Source organism: Seriola aureovittata, chromosome 23 (assembly GCF_021018895.1).
Source record: "Seriola aureovittata isolate HTS-2021-v1 ecotype China chromosome 23, ASM2101889v1, whole genome shotgun sequence".
Taxonomy (NCBI): Eukaryota; Metazoa; Chordata; class Actinopteri; order Carangiformes; family Carangidae; genus Seriola; species Seriola aureovittata.
The window spans coordinates 17,970,007-17,989,527 of NC_079386.1; the positions used below are offsets into that span (position 1 = coordinate 17,970,007).

Genomic DNA, 19,521 nt, shown 5'->3' on the forward strand with positions numbered 1-19,521 from the left:
GTCAGAGTGGCATCGATCTTCTCATCTAACTGTCAGGTAGAAAGAAAATCTTGAACCATTCCTTTAAGGTTTTTACATTTATGTGTTACCTTTGTTTTCCCTTGGTGTAGTACGTTTTTATCTTATCGAAACATCAACATGATGTATTCAATCAAATATTACTTGTTATCTCATGATATTTTTCGTATTTTATATTATTGTTGTTTGATTTATATAAGATTTTTCTAATGTGACTTTCCTGTTGTGACCATTGAAAACATCATCTCTTCCTTCATTATGACAGATCCATTTAGCTTCAAATTAATTTCAGGTTTGTTTCTTAACTTGTTCCAAGAAGTGGTCACTGCACCGTCGTGACCCATTTACACAGCTCTGTATTCTAGCAATACAACAGTTTGTATCAGGGACGCTCGAGACGCTGTTCACTCTCAGACTTCAGATTTATTGTGTTTTAACCACAGAAAACAACAGAGAGAAGCTTCACTCAGCAGCCAAACCTCAGCAGTTTCCAATCGCATTGCAAACCGCATAATACAGGTTATTTAATCAAATGAAATGTGCCAAAGCACAAGCTTCTACCTTTGTCCAGTAGAGTTATATTTGTTCTTTTAATTTGAAGTCATTTCACAGATTTTTCAGTTTAAACTGGGCATATATATTATTATAATGGTTTTTTTCTGTTGGCCTGTTTGTGGGCTTTAAAATGGCACAACATCCTCTACATATATTCACTTCTGAGAAATAACACTCATCTAGTTTCAATACTTTCCATCTCACCACAACCGACCCACACAGGCAGAAAATCAGGCCATTTCAGTAGATCAGTGAAAATAAATACGAATAAGCTTTTCCTGTTTGTAATTTAAAGTAACATTTATATTATACTATAAGAATATGAGAAAAGACTAAAGCTAAATTGCCATTTACAGAAGTTATTGGTGTCACAAGTGAGTCATTGTCCAGCGAAAGACGTGTCTCTGATGTTGCGTAAAGTTTTGAGTAAATTCTGGACAGAGATTAAATGTCAAATGGAAAAAACAAAACAAAAAAAAAAGACAAAACAAAAGACGTTTGAGGTAAAAACTTCACACCTCACACAAACGACCCTCCACTTCCTTTTCACACTCAACAGCAGTTCACACAACAATTACACAGCTAAGCTAAGCTAAGCTAAGCTAGTTCTCTCTGTGTTTGCATCTTGTGTCTCGTCAACACATTTAAAGAATGTGGCATTAAAAAAACCTACGAACAAAAAGGAAATCTTCCGTCCACGTTGGAAACCACTACTGTAATGTCCACAGTGGATTGGAGGGACAATCACGTTCACTTTTCAAAGATCTGTTTTCGTCTGCAGCCAAGTTTCAGTTTGATTCATCTACTAAAATACCACGTAACCTTGACCTCTGTCCGTCCCACCCCCAACAGCCTGATGGGAAAAGGTCTGAACAGAGTTATTACCGTCAGTTACTACTGTGCTCGAGCTTCCCAAGAAGTACCCAGACAGTTTGTTGCCCTAGATAAACAAGAATACTGTTAGTAATAAAGACAGGACTAAAGCATTATTTTTTGAGTTTAATGGTTCATTGTTGACATTGGAAATAGTGGAAATAGTAAAGTATCAGGGAGGTTATTGATTACTGATTAACAATTTATGTAGCCTTTCGTGTAAACTAACGTTAATCTGTTAAGCATGAGAACCAATTTAATCATAATTTATCATTTGTTAGATGACATCATTGTTATATAATCCCACTCCTTGTGGATGTATGTTTACATCTGGTTACTTTTTACAGTGTTTATTCCCCAACCTTAACCATGGGGTTTTAGTTGCCTAAACTTTGACCGTAGAGGCGTCAGATCAGGACACTCAGTCATTTTTGTAATGGTTATATGTATATATATATATATTTTGGAAGGCATGTGAAAAGAGGACGATGAACATGGTAGGACCTTGTTGGTCATTACGTCTACGAGGTCTTTGTAAACTCTTCACAACAATCTCTGCTGACCTTGAATGAATGAATGAATCTCCTGTGGTGAAGGGTCGGAAGCGATGCAGAATTTCTTGGCCGCTTGTTACTGGTTCGTCGAGCTACACGACTATATCCATGATGACATCGTTGCTGCCTCTTCTCTTTGCAACCGTCTGAGCTGCTGCGCAAAGAAAGAAACATCATCAGTGGTTAAATTTCTATCTTCTATCTTTTAAGAGCAAGCAGTTACTCTGTTTAAACACAGTCTGATTAATAGCTGAAAAAACACCTGGACAATCTGTTTGTCATGATTGTAGGATGGTTCCACTTTACAGATTTGTAGTAGTTCAGCAGAGAAAAGGTACAGAGATGCCAGAGAAAGATGTCAAGAATGTCTTTGGCATCTCGACCTATTAGTTTCAAAAGCTGATGAAATCTTGAGAGTGACAATTTAACTTTAGGGTTTCTTTGTGTCTCAGACGAGCAGGTTCGATGCCAGTTGAGTCAATCAGGTTGAACGTGTAGGTTTATGTGTGTAAAAGTTTATATACAGTCACGTGGTTCACATATTATTCAAGAGAAAAGCCTTAAATCTAATTATTTTCCACATTGTGTGACAAAAAATATTCACTGGAATCATCCGCGTAATGGATGATTCCAGTGAACATTTTTTGACGACACCTGAGTGTTTTTATATCACTTTCTTTCTACAGGCGACAGTTGATTATCAAACACTCACTGTTGAAGGTTGGGAAGATGTTGCAGAAGTTAAACAAGAGGTAAACATAAAAGAACTTAGCTAGCCGATAGCGCAGCTTGCTAACTGAGGTGGTTTGTTGCTTTAGCCTGATATGATTAGCTAGAATTAGCTAGTAGAAGAAAGATTGTCTCACAGGAGTTTACCCACCTCTCCTCCTGTCTCTGTAAATGAGTCCCAGTAAGATGGTGGACAGCAGGTAAGGAGTTCCCACCAGCAGGTGAAACATGATTTTCAAGACAGAAACTGAACATGAAGCAGTCCGAGATGAGGATGAAGCTGTAAAGATAAAACGATTTTTAAAAACTGTCCCAATAAAAGGAAGAAAGAAACTTCACATTTCATAATTTTATAGTTTCCTTCACATGTATTTCAACTTTGCAATATAGGTATAAACTTTTTGTGGGATTGTTTGGTCTCTTGATTCATCTTTTCATGAGAAATCAATTTTCAATCAGACAGTGGACCAAAACAAAAGAATACAATGAAAGATGTGTACAACAGTTTTGCAAATAGATATTACAAAGTACTAGCAAACCATGTTTACAGAGCTTACGTTAAAAAAATAAAAACAAAGTGAAGAAAATGAAGAAACAGGGACAGTGAATAAACATATACGATGTGCATAAAGATCCGTTTAGGATAACGTTGGTTCTTAACCCTTTAGGGAAGCGACTCTCTGTTGGGGATGAAAATATTTTGAAAATGGGGGCTGCTCTCAAAAACCTCCATGGATATCTTTGATAACAGGTTGAAAAGCAGTGACCCCTGGTTGAAAGCTTCATGTCTGTTGCCCCCGTCACCACATCCAGTGGTGATGTCACTTTGTACTGACACGCCCCCTCGAGTACGCTACTACCTCACTGCAGTCAAATGAGACGTTTGGCCATCGGAGGTCAAAGATCTCACACTTTAAAGTCAGTTTCCAGGTGTTGCGGAGGTGTACTGGATATGTGATTAAGGTAGTTTAAAGGTTTTTGTTTCCCAACAAGTTCATATAGTATATTTGTCAGCCATTTTCTCAGTTATATAGCAACTGTAGACTGGTCGTCTCACCTTCAACAGCCAGCCAGCTGGCTCTTGATTCTTCACCTCCAGAAACGCTGCACATGTAGAGGCCTTCATCAGATTTGGAAACACTGTGAATGGTCATCTGACCCGTGGAGCTGCTGCCGATGGGGCGGCCATCTTTATAGAAATTAAACACGTGGTCGGGGGAGCGCGTCTCAGCTTTGCAGTACAGAGTCACAGCGGCTCCCTCCGACACAGGGAGGGCGGGACTTTCCAGGATCACAGTACGATCTTTACAAAAAGAAAGAAACTCTTCTTAATTTCGAACATAATCCTAAACCTATATGTGGATTTTGATGTGGATTAAATGCAGCTTTCAGCTCAACTCCAGGCAGGATAATATCAAACACCCCACTTGTTTTCAGTGTTGTGTGCCGTACCAGTGATGGTGATGTTGACACCGTTGCTCTGCTTCCCGTCCACAGACTCACACCAGTACACCCCGCCGTCCGATGGGTAGATGTTTCCAATGATGCAAGTCGACCCCGAGGAGGTGGAGCCCCAACCTAAGGAGCAGGGTCTGACCCCGCCCTCCAGTGTTTTCCTCTTCACCTTCCACCCGGTGGAGTTCAGCACATCCTCGCAGCTCATGGTGATGGTGTCGTACCTGAAGAACTGAGACCTGTCAGGGCTGACCCGAATACAGGCCGCTGGGAGGGGGAAGCAGAGAAGAGAGGAAGACGAGGAAGGAAGGAGTGCAGGGAAGAAATCAGGAAAACAACAAAAGGGAAGGAGCAGACAGCAAATAGTAGAAGTAGGAAAAGAAGTGTGAAAGCAGGAAAAAAATAACAACCAAAGGGGAAGAAAGAGGGAAAAATATCTTAGAGATTAAAAAATATCAAGGAAAAAGCACAAAAAGAAAGAAATTGTGAGGGAGGCAGGAAAAGATGAGTAAAAAGAAAGAAAAATAGATCAAGACGCAAGATGAAATGAAGAGAAAAATGCAAACAGTAAAGCCAAATGAGAAAATCAACAAGTGAAACACTGATCAGTGACAGTAAAATATCTGTCAACATGTCAAGCAGTTTAAAAAAAAGAGATTATTTTCAAGAAAGTGAATAAATGTCAGAATTTGTACTCACACAGCATCAGGCAGAACGGTGTGAACTGCATCCTGTCTCAGCGACAACTGATGGACAGACAGACAATCTGATCTCTGCACTTCCTCTCTGACAAACCCCACCCTCACATACAGCACTTACACTGTCGCTGCGTTTGTTGTCATGGCAGCCGCTTGTGTGAAACGCCTCAAGACTTCCTTCAGATTTCCTCTGAAGAAAAAAACTAAATATGCACAAAAGAAAAAAAATCTTTTTGGTGTATGAAGCAATTTTCTAAGAAGCTGCAGTGGTTGACTAGAAAAACAAACAGATGTATTTGCACTTTCAGCAGACGTGGTTATTCATGTGTTTGTGGCCACCTGATGAATCTAAGCACAGTTTTCTCTCTCTTTTAGCTCTGTTTTTGGTCTCCACCTGCTCCTGAGGGAAATCTCTTTAGCTGCTAAATTCTCCACTATGTTCAGCAGCTGCTTTCTGACTGTGTGTGTCTGAGCAGGTAATGTATAGGGGGTTTATCAGAGCTTCTTCTTATCAGAGAGACCAAATCCTGCAAGGTTTGGATGGTGGGTCCAGGTGGGCGGGGCTTGGTGACTGCTTTGTTGTGACATCACAAAGTTCCAGAAGTCCTGACGGCTGGTTTTAAGGCTCAGTTTCTGAATACAGGCTGTGTGCATTTCTCTGTGGACTGAGGCTTTGATACTTTCACAGTATTAATATAGAAGCTAGAGCTGATCTATAATCTATAATCACACTACACATGGACACACACCTTTACACTGGAGGGAGATTTAAAGTGAAAAACCCAGCGAGTGCATGTGGCGATTTTTGTCTTTATTTGTTCATGTATCCAGCTCCCTCCTACAGACCTCAGATTGTCTTTCAGTAACTTGAAATGAGTGTGAACTTATTGCATTGTATCAGATGTCTATGTTGCTGTCTAATCTGATTGATCATAATCTCACTTTTCACCTCTGAAAACACCAGTAGGGTTTGGACATGCTGCAAAACAGTGCAGCGTCATCACTTATCCACCAGGGGGTGCTCTGGATCTATTTCCAGGTCTATGTCTAGGATTCTATGAAGGAAGTGCAGTGAGACTACAATTAAACAAAGAGCTTTATTTGATTTCATAACCAAATGTCATGGACATACAAAAGGGAAGCTTAAAAAATAAACAAAAATGTCAATTTTTAAACTAAAATTTATATAAAAATTTACCTCCAATCAGTAAGTAGCTATTTTAAAGAAATGAACAACCTCAAATATCAAATATCACATTATAATATGCATGAGAAAATAAATACATATATTTAATTAGTTTTTGTAGAAATGTGTAACAAGTGGTCAGGTTTATACTTCAGCAGGTAACATGCACTGACAGCTCCATATTAACTTCCTCTGCGTGTGTCCTTTAAGATCTGAAAACCTGCTGAGTCATTTTCCTATAAATATACATAATATATACAGTAGAATGCAATAGTGAAATAAGGTGCAGAAGGAAAATCATTTCATTCACAGATGAAGCTCAGTGGCCAAATTAAAAGTTTGCAGATTTTCTCAGATGAAAGACCTAAAGTTGAAAGTGCAAAATGACAGTGAGTCAATTAGAATTTGTGCTTGTGCCTGAGGCAAACTGAACCATCATCACCTGCAGTTTACATGTGCACACACCTGAGCTCTTGTATATAAAGGCATGAAGGATAGAAAAAGCTTATTCTCTTAACTTGACTAGACGTTTCTAGATGGATTATGTTTGTTTGTATTTTCCAAGGTGTCTGGGGTTAATCCAGAACTGAAACCTTCACTGCTGCATGTTCTTACTCTTCATTCACATCTGTCAGAGGAGAGTAGTGGCTATTAAACGATGGTGATAAAGGAAAAGCTATGGAGTGTCTTTGCCGAGACCTGAGGTGCTTTGGAGCAGGCTGAGCGCTACAGTCGCTCATAGAACGACCGATACGACCTGGGTTTACTACTGAAGAAGAACTGGATGGCGCTTCAGCATCAAAAGAGGAAAAAGCCGGGCTGCTGTTAAAAGGAACGGTTTTCTGAATCGGTCGGGCAGATGCTGGGACACTGTTTTGCCTTTGGAGGCGAGGTTTTTGATGCTTGTTCTGGGGTTCGATGGCAGATCCAGGACGGTTACTGATGCTTGAGTAACTTGGTGGTGGGTTGTGGTCACTGGGTGAGATGCTGGTCTCCAGACTGGAGCTGACAAGTGGTTCTTGGACCATCTGTGAGGATCTGGAGGGAACTAATGTTGGCTGGCTGTGCTGGCAAACAACCAGAGATTTTAAGTCGTTCTGTAGTTGGATGATGGTCTTGTTTTTCTCACACAGCTCTGACCTGAGATGCTGAATGGAGTCAGCTTTCTCTCTCTGCACCAGGAGCAACTGATTTTCAGATGCACCGCTGACTGAGCTTTCCCCTGACTCCTGTCTGGTCACTGGGAGTTTCTCTGTGTCTGCTGTATGAAGATAAAGACAAACCAGCTGTTAGTAATGCTGATGTTTATTGGATCCTGTTTGTTTGGAAGTTCTTGTTCCCACACACCAAATTAATTGCTGAAACTTGGCAATGTGACAAAGTCAGAAAGAAGTCGTCAGACAGGACTAGACGTAGGAGCAGTCAGGTAGTTGGACCAGTTTTAAAGGAGCTATTTATAAGTTTTTCTACTGCTACATCGCCAACATCAGCATTAACAGCTGTTTATTTACCAGTTTAGAAGAAAAGGCTGTGAGTTCAGCATCAAACTTCAATCCTTTACTTACAAATAGCTCCTTTAATGAAGCTAATTCTGGTTAGCCAAATGTTGAATGCTAAAGATAACTGTCCGGTCTTAACGACCATCACAGTGTTCAGACCCACCCTCTGCTTCAGCTTTGACCTGCTGTATTTAATGTAATTGTCAGCAGTTTTTTTTGTGCAAAAAGGGATTAGTATCTCTTTCTGTTTTTCCAGCCTTTCAGAATAAAACCAGCACTGCATCAAAATAAAAAAAAGGGGATTCAGGGAGTAAATACAATGCAGGAAGACTGGTAACAAATCAGTGAGTCTGAAGGTTTATCCAAAACCAAAACACTCCACAGTGGTTTATAATATAGCGCCGCAGGAATGAGTCACAACCTCCGGTTCCCTCGTCCAGAAGTCTATGTGTTTCTGTTTAGATGGCTGAAATATGGTCTGTGGTTAAAAAAAGCTCAAGACATTTTCATGTTTTATTCTACAACATAAAATAAATCAGTTAATACCCTAACTGTGATTTCTTTAAGCTTTTACGTCTCTTAAAAATAAGCGGGTTGCTTACAAGTGTCTAAGTGAGAAGACAGAGGTTGTGTGGGACGTTAAACGTCCTCATGCCGAACACCTTCACAGTCTTGTTGTGTGGCTTTTGCAGAGGAGGTGAGAGCTACAAAATCAAACTACGTGTTTAGTACTGGTGATGTTGAAGAGATGTAACTGTGGTGCAGTTTGTTTATGGCCTAAACCCCGATGTTAAAATGCCTTTGGCTTTTTGTCGAGGGAACCAGGGTGACGCTAACATCAGGTGTCAGTTTCCAAACCACCTGGAAGTGATTTGTGGTCTCTGGCTTCCACGGTGGTTTGTTCACTTGTTTCAATGACTCATGACTAACGGTTCCCTTCCTGAGCGATGTTGAACTGCTTTGTTGAGCTTCCCAGGGCAGAGGCAAGTCTCAGTCAGTGACTTACCAGTTTTGTCACATCTCCTCCATAATAAGAAAGCTAATCCACAGGCTAATGCAGTGATTGCAAATACAGTGGCCCCTGTGGCAGCGATCTCTGTGGTACAAGAGCAGGGCCCCGTGCAGTCACCTGAAATGAGAATAAACATTTTGTTGATATAAAAACACGCATTCTGATATTTCATAAATACTATATACACCACAAGGAGAAAACATGACTAATCTGCTCAATCAGCTGCTGCAGGCAGGTTAAATGTGGCCCGACAGCGAAACGACCTGTGGATGGCACAGGGGGCTCTGCATGGTTACGGTTTCATCCAGTGTAAAGGTGTGTGTCCATGTGTAGTGTGATTATAGATCAGCTCTAGCTTCTATATTAATACTGTGAAAGTATCAAAGCCTCAGTCCACAGAGAAATGCACACAGCCTGTATTCAGAAACTGAGCCTTAAAACCAGCCGTCAGGACTTCTGGAACTTTGTGATGTCACAACAAAGCAGTCACCAAGCCCCGCCCACCTGGACCCACCATCCAAACCTTTACAGGATTTGGTTTCTCTGAGTGTTTTTACCTGAAATCTGGTATATTTTATTAGATCTCTTAGAGGAGATGAAAAACTACACCAAGATGTTTTTTGGAGCTTTAAAAACCACAAATATATCTTCTCATGGATCAATACGTCAAATAAAACACAGAAGAAGAAGAAAATTTGGGACCTTTACAGTATAAATGTGAATTTAGGTGTGTTGCTAAAGCTCCAGTTTACCTAGTATGAGGATTTCCACATCCGCAGACCTGTTGAACTCCAACTGGTGAGCCCTGCAGATGACCCTGTGATGGAAAAAGACAGATAAAGCTTTAGTGCAGTTAGTTCATGAATCATACTGTTATTGTTTTCTTGTGGAAGAGATTGTCTTGCATTTGGTGAACTGCACTTTTATATCATTTTACTGTTGGAAGGTTTTCCCAGAGTGCAGTGCCAGAGTGATAAACTATGTCTGAACCTGCTAGTGGCGGTTTGGAGAGTCACTTGTCGTCTCACGGAGTGACATCCACTCTCATCTTGATGTGTTTCTGGCTCTTTAGCGGGAAGGTCGTTTCCCCGATCGTCCAGAAACATGATCTTGGGCTCTGGCAGCCAGCTCCTCGCCTCACACTGCAGCGTCACGCCTCCGGTCTTGTGAGGAACCACTGAGAGTTTTGGCTCAGACATCGAAACTGTGAAAACAAGAATTACACGGGGTGTTACCTCTGAGTGTTTTCCATTCATACCGTGCAGGTGGAAATCAGGAACGGCATCAGCAAAAGTAAATAATTAACCGGTTATGTATCACACCCAACCATAGTCATAGTCACACTCCTTCGGGTGGAGCCCGGCGTTGTTGCGGATTTAGCTTCATGTCATTTAATCAAAGATCAAAACAAAGAAACACACCTGAGAGTGATACCAGATAAAACATACAGTGATACACTGATTTTAAAAATAAGAGCTGTACATCCTTACATTTGAGAAACTGGAACCAAAGAAGATTTTAGTTTTTAAAAAAAAAAAAAAAAATCAAAAGTATTTGCAAAATGATCTAAAATCATAGTCAATTATAATCTTCTGCTTCTACTCTTGGCGATCACGTGGTCCGGCCTTATAAAGCCTTTACTCAGCATCGATAATCTGATCAACTGAACCTGTTGAAACACTGGGACGAATCCTACGCAGCCAGATGAAGGATCACACTTTCTGTCCGGACAGAACCAGCATGTACGTGTTGTTGTGTCTGTGAGCGTGGTCGAGGTAAACAGCAAGGAAAACATGTTTTGGCTATTGCCTGAATGAATCACTAGGTCAGGCTCAGGCTTGAATGGATTGGTCTGGATCTGACTCAGACAGAAACAGGGAAGTTGTAGGTGACTATAAAGCAGCTGCAAAACCTTTATAAATATATAAATACACTTGACTGGACGTACCCACATTAAGCTCCACTTTTGTAATGTCTTTAGGGGCATTCTTCCAGAGCCTCATACACTGGTATCTCCCGGCGTCAGACAGCCGCACGTTGGAAATCCTTAACGAGATGTCTCCGTGTTTCAGGTTTTTCATGACGAAGCTGGTCCTGTACTCGAAGTCCGGATTCTTCATCTCGTGAGTCTCGCAGCCGTCCCGGTACAGGAAGATGACGTTCGGCTCCAGGTCATCCTTAGACCACTCCACTGTCGGAAGGTCGCCTCTGTCGGTGATGTTGAAAGTACAGGTAAGGGTGACATCTCTGCCAGCAAAGGCCAGGACCTTCTCCGGACCAAGCACTCTCTCTGCCGGATCAAACACTGAGGATTCACCTTTGAAAAAGACAAAATCTTAAATAAAACCAGACTGTGCATCATGTGCAGTCGACACTTCCTCATATGACATTGTCACGGGTCAAAAAGGTTCTGAAATGCTGCTTGAGAAACGGGAAACATTTGATTTAAGCCCTTTTCAGACCTGAAACACACAACATGCAATTCATGCATTGACTGGTGCGCTCGGCCTTTTCTCCGCGCATTTACGCATCGTTTCACATTATTACAGAGTGAACTTCGCTGCCTTATTGGGACGTTTCTATCTATGTATCTATCAAAGTGGCAGGATCCAAGGGTAGAGTTGTATACTTACACAATGTGGCTAACTGTTAACTGTCTCCGCACTGCGAATAATACTAAAGGAGACACCTCAAGTGACTCAGTGCATTAGTCTAAATACCAATCATTAGCGGGGGAGGCCCCAAATAATGACGGCGATACTGCAGTAGCTGCCGGCTAAAAACCGTTCTTCCAGTGAAGTAGGAAAATAAATCTCAGCCAACTGGAACCATAAAGCAAAGACAGCCCGAAGTTTCTCGAGCTTTACAGGACAAGAAGGCAAATACAGAACCCATAGAAAATTACTTTGTTCAGATTATATTGCCCATATTAACAGTATTACGGTTGCTCTGATGGAGTACTGCTCTACCAGTGGTGTTATGATGCACAGGGGATATTAGGCCACGTGAGTGTAACGATTTCACAATGTCACAGTCGTTGAGAAACATCAGATTTTCACTGGGAATGACAACAAACACACTCTGGTATGCTGCGGGTCGTCCCATGATGCACCTGGCTCCTCTCTCCTCCTCTGCCTCTCCATCTGTACACATTCATACCCCATTAATACATATTAATACCCCTGTTTCTCTCTCCTGTCTCATCCTGTCGCTCTCTGCAGGTATTTCTGCCTCCGGAGCTGCAGAGTCTGGATCTGCGACTGTAAACCACCTACAGCTCCAGGTTTTCCCTGCCACAGTTGCCAAGCATTTAACCTGAGATAACATCTGTTATAATTTGCCCCTCTATGAACGAACTTGACTTGACTTGGTATGAACAGGCAAATCTTTGTCTTGGTGCCAAATATCTTCCTTTGTCGTCGACAGTAGGGTGGGACCGCTATCCTCGCATTCCTACAGTAGTGATTGTCGTGGGACAGGTTTATACCAAGTGTTACAGGTGTCTGACAGTGAATATTTTCCTTTATAAGTTGTATTAGTGTTTTTTTTTAACATTCGTGACCGGCTCCAAGTTTTAGGTCTGACTCAAGAACCAAGTCGAGAGAAGAATCAGTGAATTAATGAAATAATTCATGTTAATATCAAGTCATTCACACAATCTGTCTTATTAATCAACAACACACCAATAACTGATCGACCATGGCACTCACACAGATCTGAACAGCCCACGTGTAACGTGGCATTTAAATAGATACGTACATACAGCTTCACGTAAACACAAATATAAACTAACACATAACCCAAACAAACCAAAATCTACATCCATGCACCTTGTAAACACCTGATTCAGCTCATGGATAAATAATATATAATATAATAGAAATAATAAATAGTAAAGTTCTATCCTCAGCTCTTATCAAGTTTGAATCATGTCAATCATATAAAGGACAATTAAAATACAATATTCACAACAGTGGTGCCGCAGAGACGCTGTGGCCTAAAATCATGTTTGTTTGGTACAAGAAGCAACAAAAATCACATCATCATTATTATTATTATTATTTCTCCAATTCCACCTTAAATGCGAAGAAATAATTGCAATACGATTTTTTTTTTTGCATATGTTTCAGCCCAACTTTCTGCTGTCTATGAACCTGCAGAGAGAAGAGTTAAAAGTCATGAGACTCTCAGTGAGTCAACCGCTTCCCATGCTGTCACAAACACACACACACTCACACACACACACACACACACACAATTAAACTCAGGCATGTCTCTTACGCACGTGCAGCTTTTTTCTTTCTCTGATTACAGTAACAAACTCCTTAGATATGAAAGTGTGACGCAACTTCACTTCTACACTGAAGCCATTTGACAACGTCCTTCAAAACAAAATCATTTGTCTTGTGAATAATAACACACTTAAAACTCACACTCCACGGCTGATCTTATTTTCAAACGGAGAAACGTCATTTAAATCGATGCTTACACCTTTTTATTACTGATGCATTCACGTGCATCATGTCTGACCGGTTGTAGAGATGTATTTAAAATAAATAAATAAAAAACTGTCACATACCTGTGCAACACAGCAGGGCAGAAAACAGGAGAAGACGATCACACATCCCCAACACACAAAAAAGTCCGATTTTCGTAGCCGTAAAAAAAAAAACCCAAAAGAAAATAAAAGAAAAAGAAATAAAAGTTATAAAAAGTAGAAAAGTAAGAGTTTCCTGAAAGCGCGGCTGTGCAGACTGGGGCGGGTCTGTCTGCCGGCTCTCAGCGCGCCACTGACCGCACGTTCCCCAGTCACAACGGTATTACCCTACCCTGACGTCACACCGGTAGGATACGTTCAATGACACTGGGAAAAATCTTCCATGACCCATAAATCTTTCATTTTTTTAATGCAAAATTTCTCATCAGTAGGAGTGCGTTTTAAAATAACAAACCATGATTCCCTGCTTTGATCATATAAACTGAAAAATATAGTTGATCTACCATTTCTAGAACTACAAGGAGACTAATTACAGACAGTACTTTTACTGTAACGCTGTGCTCTTGTACTGGCGGGGTATTTTTACCCGGTGGCACTTCAATAAAATGTTTTATTTTTTTTAAAAGATACAAAAAATTAAAAAGAACCCCTTTCCAATGGAAAAGATCGCGTCATTACGTCTTACGCTCGGTTACGCTCGCTGTCTTCCTCCGACCCTAGGAGTGAAATCCGATCGGATCTTTAAGAGGAGGCCGCCATTTTGTTGCCGGAAAGCTAACGAAAACAAACGCACCCGCTGACGCCTGCGCAAATGCAACAGGAAAGAGAGAACGCGCCAACGCGGGTAAACAATAGCTACGTAGTCTGCTATTCACAACTCTGAATACTTTGATGAAAAAAACCTTTAGATTTTTGTGATCGTGGACCTTCACGGACCAAAGGGATATAAATAATGGAGGAATGGAGAGAAAGTCCGACTTCTAGACCTTCTCAAAGGTAGGGATCTCCACCGTAGTGCTGCTTCTGCCGGTAACAAATGCTCGCAGATATTAATAAATCATAGTTATGAGCTTATGTTTAGCGCAAAACGAACTGAACATTTGAATTAAAGAGACTCTAACCGATCTGAGGATGTACAGCCTGTCTATACTGACAAAGGTTGGAGCGTTCACTCCCTCAGAACCCTGTAGAACCTTATAATGGCACCGTGCTTGGGACAGCGGGCGGTATGAGGTTATTTAGACGTATAATGCTTGTTTACATTATAATATTTTTCGTTTAACATTACAACCCTTGTCAATTTATTTGAATTTGATAAATTAAAGCAACCTACAAGTCAAGCTGCGGCCATATAATTACCAACATTCGTTGTAAACGTCCTTCTGTTGTCAGTTTGTGATGCTGTGGCCTCTAACTTCCACCAAAGTCTGGGATTTTCTTTTCCCTCAAGTTTTCGATTTGTAATTTCTGAACCAGCCTTGAACGTAACATGTGGATTGTGACAGAAAGCTGTGCAAAATGATTTCCGGGTCGTGTGCTTCACAGAGCTGCTGTAGAAAGAGCAGCGGAAACCATCGAGAATTAAGTATGAGTCAAACTCTAATCTATGACAGGCTGCTGCTGTTGGGTTCCTGTGTGGTAAAATCTGGCCACACATCTGTAATCAGTCCCCAAACAAAACACTTCCTGCTATAGTTTGAATTGACTCCAGCTGAAAGATACTTAGATGTCCCCCCCCACCACCCCCATTCCCTCTGTGCATCCTGAGTAATTATAAAGTGGCATGTCCCACCCACTTTCAAACATGCATTGCACAAACAAATAGCAAAATCCCATACGTGGGCCACATGCTTGTGTTTCCTCTGGCCCAGTGTATTCCCCGGTACCACGGCACGAGTCTGGCCCATATACAGCATGACTGTCACATGCTCCTTCCACATCTGGGCCAATCCAGGGGCACAAACAGAAAATAACTTAAACTTAAAACCCCGGAGGATAACAGCTGGAATCTGCCCAGATGTAAGACTGTACGGGCTGCACAGTTTCACGGAGGCCTCACTTGTGACCGGTGACTCATTGCTTCTCACATTTTCCACGGTGGCTTTGTTGTTTTCTGTTCTGTCTCACGTCCCTCACGTGACAGAGCCCAGGTAACCGTACGCTGTCGCACCCTCCCAGTAAGAACCAGTCCATCCAGTTGAGGGCACAAGCCCCTTCATGTTATGCTTTCTTTATCACAACCTCATCCAGTCAACAATAACACAACTCTCACAGCAGCAACTTCTCTTTGAAAATATAAAAATTCTATAATCAATACCTCAGGTCTGCATGATACACAGGATGATATCCAGTAACAGGAAGTGTTTTTATTCATCCTGAAACTAAAATCCAAGCTGATAAATGATGTTTGATTTATTCAGTTGTAGTTTGTGTGACAATTACCAACTTCCTGTTACTTTATCCACTATATCTGGGTTATTTATGAATTGCTTTTTGGATTTTCCTGCACAAGTCGCCACCTGGTGTCAGTTGCTAAACATTACACCTGATGCACATCAAGTGTAGAGGCACCTGGAGACATGAGACTGTGTGTCGGATCGTCAGGACTGATGAAGTAAGAAAGTGATTTCCTTCGTATTGTCGACTTTATTTGTAAAGGTTTTAAAACATGAATCTTACAATCACAGTCTGATGCTTCAGGACCCCCCAGCAGAAGTGATGAGGGTTAGTCACATGGTGTCTGTCACACAGTCAAGCATCTGATACATTTTTCACTTCCTATCTTCGGTCAGAGACGATGTCATTACCAGGATTGAATTTCTGTACCCTTTTCTTTAATCCATATTTCACTTCGTTGTCAGTTTAAAGCTGTAGCTGCTGACAGTGGAGCTTCAACAAAGTCCAGATTTAAGGGTGTGAATACTAATATTTCAGTTTTTGATTTTTAATACATTTTCAAAATGTTTTTTTTGTCATTATGTTCAAGAATATACAACATGATAATATGAGCAGAGAGTGAAGGGGTCTGATCACTTTATGAAGACACTGTTTACAATGACAACGTTTTCATTCATCAGAGGTCGACTAACAATATTGTTCAATTGTTTTTGATGCATCATTATTATAAAATATCAATTATAGCTGGTAAAATATCCACTGTTATTTGTTGTTAAATTTTTTTTATTTATATTTAAGCTTTCTGACCTACAGTACTTGCTTGTTTAATCTTTGTTTGTATGTCTTTTCTTCTTACTATGTTTATTGTATATGCACCAAAACAACAAATCAGCCTCCTTGTATGTTGAAAGCCTGATTCTGATTCTGAAACAATGTAGTGTTTAAAATAACTTCATCACATGATAACTTCCCCAAATCTTCATTATACGAGTCAGAGTCTTCAGCTTGGTCGGGTTTCATTGTGTCAGTGCTGATGATGGAGTTTCCACTCTCTCCGAGCAGGTTCGTATCAAACTCATTTTTGGACACTATTTTAATTTTGTTGTACTTATGTATGTATTTTATGAATCCTTCACAAAGCTGTAGTTCAGTCTATTGTACATTATTCTTATTTTCAGTTTTAAGTAAACTTTAGTGATAGTACACACATGAATCTTTTTCAGATTGGGTCTTTAAGAAGCTCTTTGGTAAAAAGGGTAAAAACTAATACCAACTCAAAGACTCAGAGAGGTGTAGGTTGATGTGATTTCTCTCAGGATTCCTGACTATCAAAAGACATCCATACAGCAGACAGTTGTGTTTATTGTTTCACTATCAACCTCAACTTCCCATATTGAAAACTGCCCAGGGGTTATTACATTAAATTGATGAACTGAAAGAAGTAAACATGTCTACTCTGAAGTCCAACCAGAGTCAGTCAAAACCTCCGCACATGAAGGCATACCACTGATCTGTGTGTTATTTTTTTTTATAACTACAACTTGAATAAACATTTGCTTCCATTTTACAACTTTTTGTTTCTGTTTTCAGAAATGTAGCAATCTGAATTTTGTGATGCCGATCAATGATGGAGTCCCTTGACATCGTTTTCCATCTCATTGTTGTCTATGTTCTTCTTCTACAGTCATTTGGAGGTAATCTACCTGCAGAACACTCAGTAAACAGCTTCTGAACAATCATCATATACAAACCTGTAACTGCAACACTTTCAAGACTGTTAGTGAAGTCAGACTTCGAATGAGTCAAACAAGTCTGGTGTCACAAGACCAGGGACTTTACAAGAAACCTTTGTTTTTTATATTCTCTGGCAGTACATTGTAAACCAGCAAGTCTTTGTTGGAGAGATTGTGGAGCTCTATGTTCATGCTGGCATATGAAGTTTAGATATACGAGTCAGATACAGACGACTATGACTCTTACATCGCTTGGTATTTTTTCATTGTTGCTCTGTAGTTTTATCAATTTGACTATTTTTCAGTTTAAAAGATTCACTGTGACGACATGAATTGTAACTATGTTATTGTTTCTTTTCTGTTGTTTAGTTTTCCTTGCAGCTCAGTCAGAGTTGATTTGTTCTCATCAACCAATCGTAGCTTTGGCTGGCAATGATGTCATTCTACCATGTCGCCTTGAACCTGCCATCAGTGCCGCTGACTGGAGAGTGGAGTGGACCAAACCTGGTTTGGACCCAAAGAATATCCACATCCACCAAGATGGACGACTGGAGTATTGGACTCAAAATCCGTCTTATAATTTCCGAACACGAGTGTTTGTGGATGAACTGGAACAAGGAAACGTCTCCATGAAAATCTTCAGTGTGAAACTGTCTGATAAAGGAAAATACAGATGTTACATTCACTCAGTGCAGGAAGAAGCTTTCATCCATCTCAGTGTTGGTGAGTCAGACTCTGTGTTGATCGACTGAACTGAACTAACACAAACACAATTTGATACTTAAAGTTACAAAGTGACCTCAAAGTGACCAAGACCTCCTCTCTTATCTCCAGGTTCAGTCTCGTCACCTGTCATAAAGGTTACTGCAAATACAAGTAGAACACTGGTGTTACAGTGTGAGTCTAAAGGCTGGCATCCAGAACCTGAGCTGTTGTGGCTGGACGGTGAGGGAAAGCTGCTCTCTGCTGGACGAACAAAGACAATCAGAGGTCCTGATGACCTCTATACTGTCAGAGGCAGAGTGACTGTGGAGAAGAGACACAGCAACAACTTCACCTGTAGAGTCCAACAGAAGATCATCAACCAGACCAGAGAGACACAGATTCATGTTCCAGGTAGAAATCTTTATAAAAACCTTTATACTGATTCATCTTACTGAAATAGATTTCTATATAAACACCATGCTGCTCTCTTTTATCGTTTCAGGTGGTTTCATCAAGGACCCATCTGAAGATTATCCTGTGATTATTGGGATTCTCATGCTTGGGATCCCTTTTATTCTTTTGCTGGTTGTATGTTTGCTGTGCCGTCTACGTAGCTCCAAAATATCTACATCTGATGAAGAAATAAAATCAACAACAACACAATCGTCTGAACTCACTACAGGGGATTTGACCATATATTAAGATATGAAGAGGCACAGTTTGTACTGTACATCAACAATACGCTGATCCTTTTATCTCCTTATACCTCAAACAGGAGATTGTGTGTTTTCTGTAGTTACTTTATAACATATTTGTGTAAATAAATAAATTTAATGTACAAACAGCATTATATGACCTGTTGCATCTTCAGTAACAGTTGTATATAGACATTCATGAGTAGCAAGAGCAATTCATGGTTAACATCTATGTCCAAACTAATAGTATGTTATTATAAGTTTCAACCTGCAGTGAAACTGAATTTGAAATAAACTTAATAAAAACTTTTATTTGTGTCATAGCGAATATATCAACAAAACCTTTTTGGGGAAAAAAAATTAGACTCAGTCCAACACTGCTTTATAATTTGGGTGAGTCTTTACAGTCTCACATACATCAGATTTGACTGCAGACAAGAGGTAACAGAAGGTATTTTGTACAACCAGTTAAAGCTAAATTATGTTAAATGATGGAAAAAAATATTTTATTTTTTTTATTGAAATAAGTAAGACTCTTCAAAAAGAAATGCACAAAACTTTTTTAAAATGTTTTTCTTGTAATACACATTTTGGTCACAGGGGGCTGTAAAAAAATATGTCACCAGCCAAAGTCCTCAGAGGCAAGTATATGTATTTTTTTGCTTTACAATACTTCCAAATCAGCTTCACTGTCTACTGTTCATTCTTATAGTAAGATACTATAAACCAACCAGTTGTAAGTTTTTTTACTTTGACACAACTTTCACTATGAAATCTAAGTAAAAACTACATACAGAACTTTCCCACATTCTTGTGCTTCACATTTTACAAAGCAGAAGCTTTCATGAAGTCAATGAAACAACATCTTTTCGTTTCCTTACACCTGCATAGAAACTGAGGCCTTGGCTACACTT

The 19,521-nt window shown here is 40.2% G+C and overlaps 3 protein-coding genes across 4 annotated transcripts; 1 reads left to right on the top strand and 2 right to left on the bottom strand.

Moving 5' to 3' along the window:
• Window positions 1-1,559: 1,559 nt before the first annotated feature.
• LOC130164005 (Fc receptor-like protein 5) lies at window positions 1,560-8,696 on the bottom strand. 2 transcript variants are annotated; one of them, XM_056368362.1, is made up of 6 exons: window positions 8,574-8,696; window positions 4,884-7,329; window positions 4,182-4,451; window positions 3,787-4,032; window positions 2,881-3,009; window positions 1,560-2,151 (listed from the first exon to the last, which is right to left on the bottom strand). In XM_056368362.1, the coding sequence occupies exons 2-6, from the start codon at window positions 4,912-4,914 to the stop codon at window positions 2,093-2,095; spliced, it is 735 nt and encodes a 244-aa protein (XP_056224337.1). In that variant the 5' UTR covers window positions 4,915-7,329; window positions 8,574-8,696; the 3' UTR covers window positions 1,560-2,092. The 2 variants fall into 2 exon arrangements, with proteins under 2 accessions (XP_056224337.1, XP_056224336.1); XM_056368361.1 differs by having other exon boundaries at window positions 1,560-2,154.
• On the bottom strand, window positions 8,585-13,358 carry LOC130164006 (butyrophilin subfamily 3 member A2-like). The gene is made up of 5 exons (XM_056368363.1): window positions 13,159-13,358; window positions 10,528-10,896; window positions 9,570-9,783; window positions 9,361-9,396; window positions 8,585-8,696 (listed from the first exon to the last, which is right to left on the bottom strand). Exons 1-5 carry the CDS (start codon window positions 13,202-13,204, stop codon window positions 8,693-8,695), a joined length of 669 nt encoding a protein of 222 aa, XP_056224338.1. The 5' UTR covers window positions 13,205-13,358; the 3' UTR covers window positions 8,585-8,692.
• Window positions 13,359-16,308: 2,950 nt separating this feature from the next.
• LOC130164688 (butyrophilin subfamily 1 member A1-like) lies at window positions 16,309-18,917 on the top strand. Its single transcript, XM_056369578.1, has 5 exons — window positions 16,309-16,536; window positions 17,065-17,168; window positions 17,577-17,930; window positions 18,042-18,323; window positions 18,415-18,917. Exons 2-5 carry the CDS (start codon window positions 17,099-17,101, stop codon window positions 18,612-18,614), a joined length of 906 nt encoding a protein of 301 aa, XP_056225553.1. The 5' UTR covers window positions 16,309-16,536; window positions 17,065-17,098; the 3' UTR covers window positions 18,615-18,917.
• Window positions 18,918-19,521: the final 604 nt, after the last annotated feature.

Coding starts and splice junctions, on each gene's coding strand:
- LOC130164005 (XM_056368361.1), bottom strand. CDS start 4,914: ATGCAGTTCACACCGTTCTGCCTGATGCTGT. Junction 4,452..4,883: donor ACCGTTCTGCCTGATGCTGT/GTGAGTACAAAT, acceptor TCCCCCTCCCAG/CGGCCTGTATTCGGGTCAGC. Junction 2,155..2,880: donor TTACAGAGACAGGAGGAGAG/GTGGGTAAACTC, acceptor TTCTTTGCGCAG/CAGCTCAGACGGTTGCAAAG.
- LOC130164006 (XM_056368363.1), bottom strand. CDS start 13,204: ATGTGTGATCGTCTTCTCCTGTTTTCTGCCCTGCTGTGTTGCACAG. Junction 10,897..13,158: donor TGCCCTGCTGTGTTGCACAG/GTATGTGACAGT, acceptor TCTTTTTCAAAG/GTGAATCCTCAGTGTTTGAT. Junction 9,784..10,527: donor AAAAGTGGAGCTTAATGTGG/GTACGTCCAGTC, acceptor TTGTTTTCACAG/TTTCGATGTCTGAGCCAAAA.
- LOC130164688 (XM_056369578.1), top strand. CDS start 17,099: ATGATGGAGTCCCTTGACATCGTTTTCCATCTCATTGTTGTCTATGTT. Junction 17,931..18,041: donor TTTCATCCATCTCAGTGTTG/GTGAGTCAGACT, acceptor TCTTATCTCCAG/GTTCAGTCTCGTCACCTGTC. Junction 18,324..18,414: donor GACACAGATTCATGTTCCAG/GTAGAAATCTTT, acceptor TTATCGTTTCAG/GTGGTTTCATCAAGGACCCA.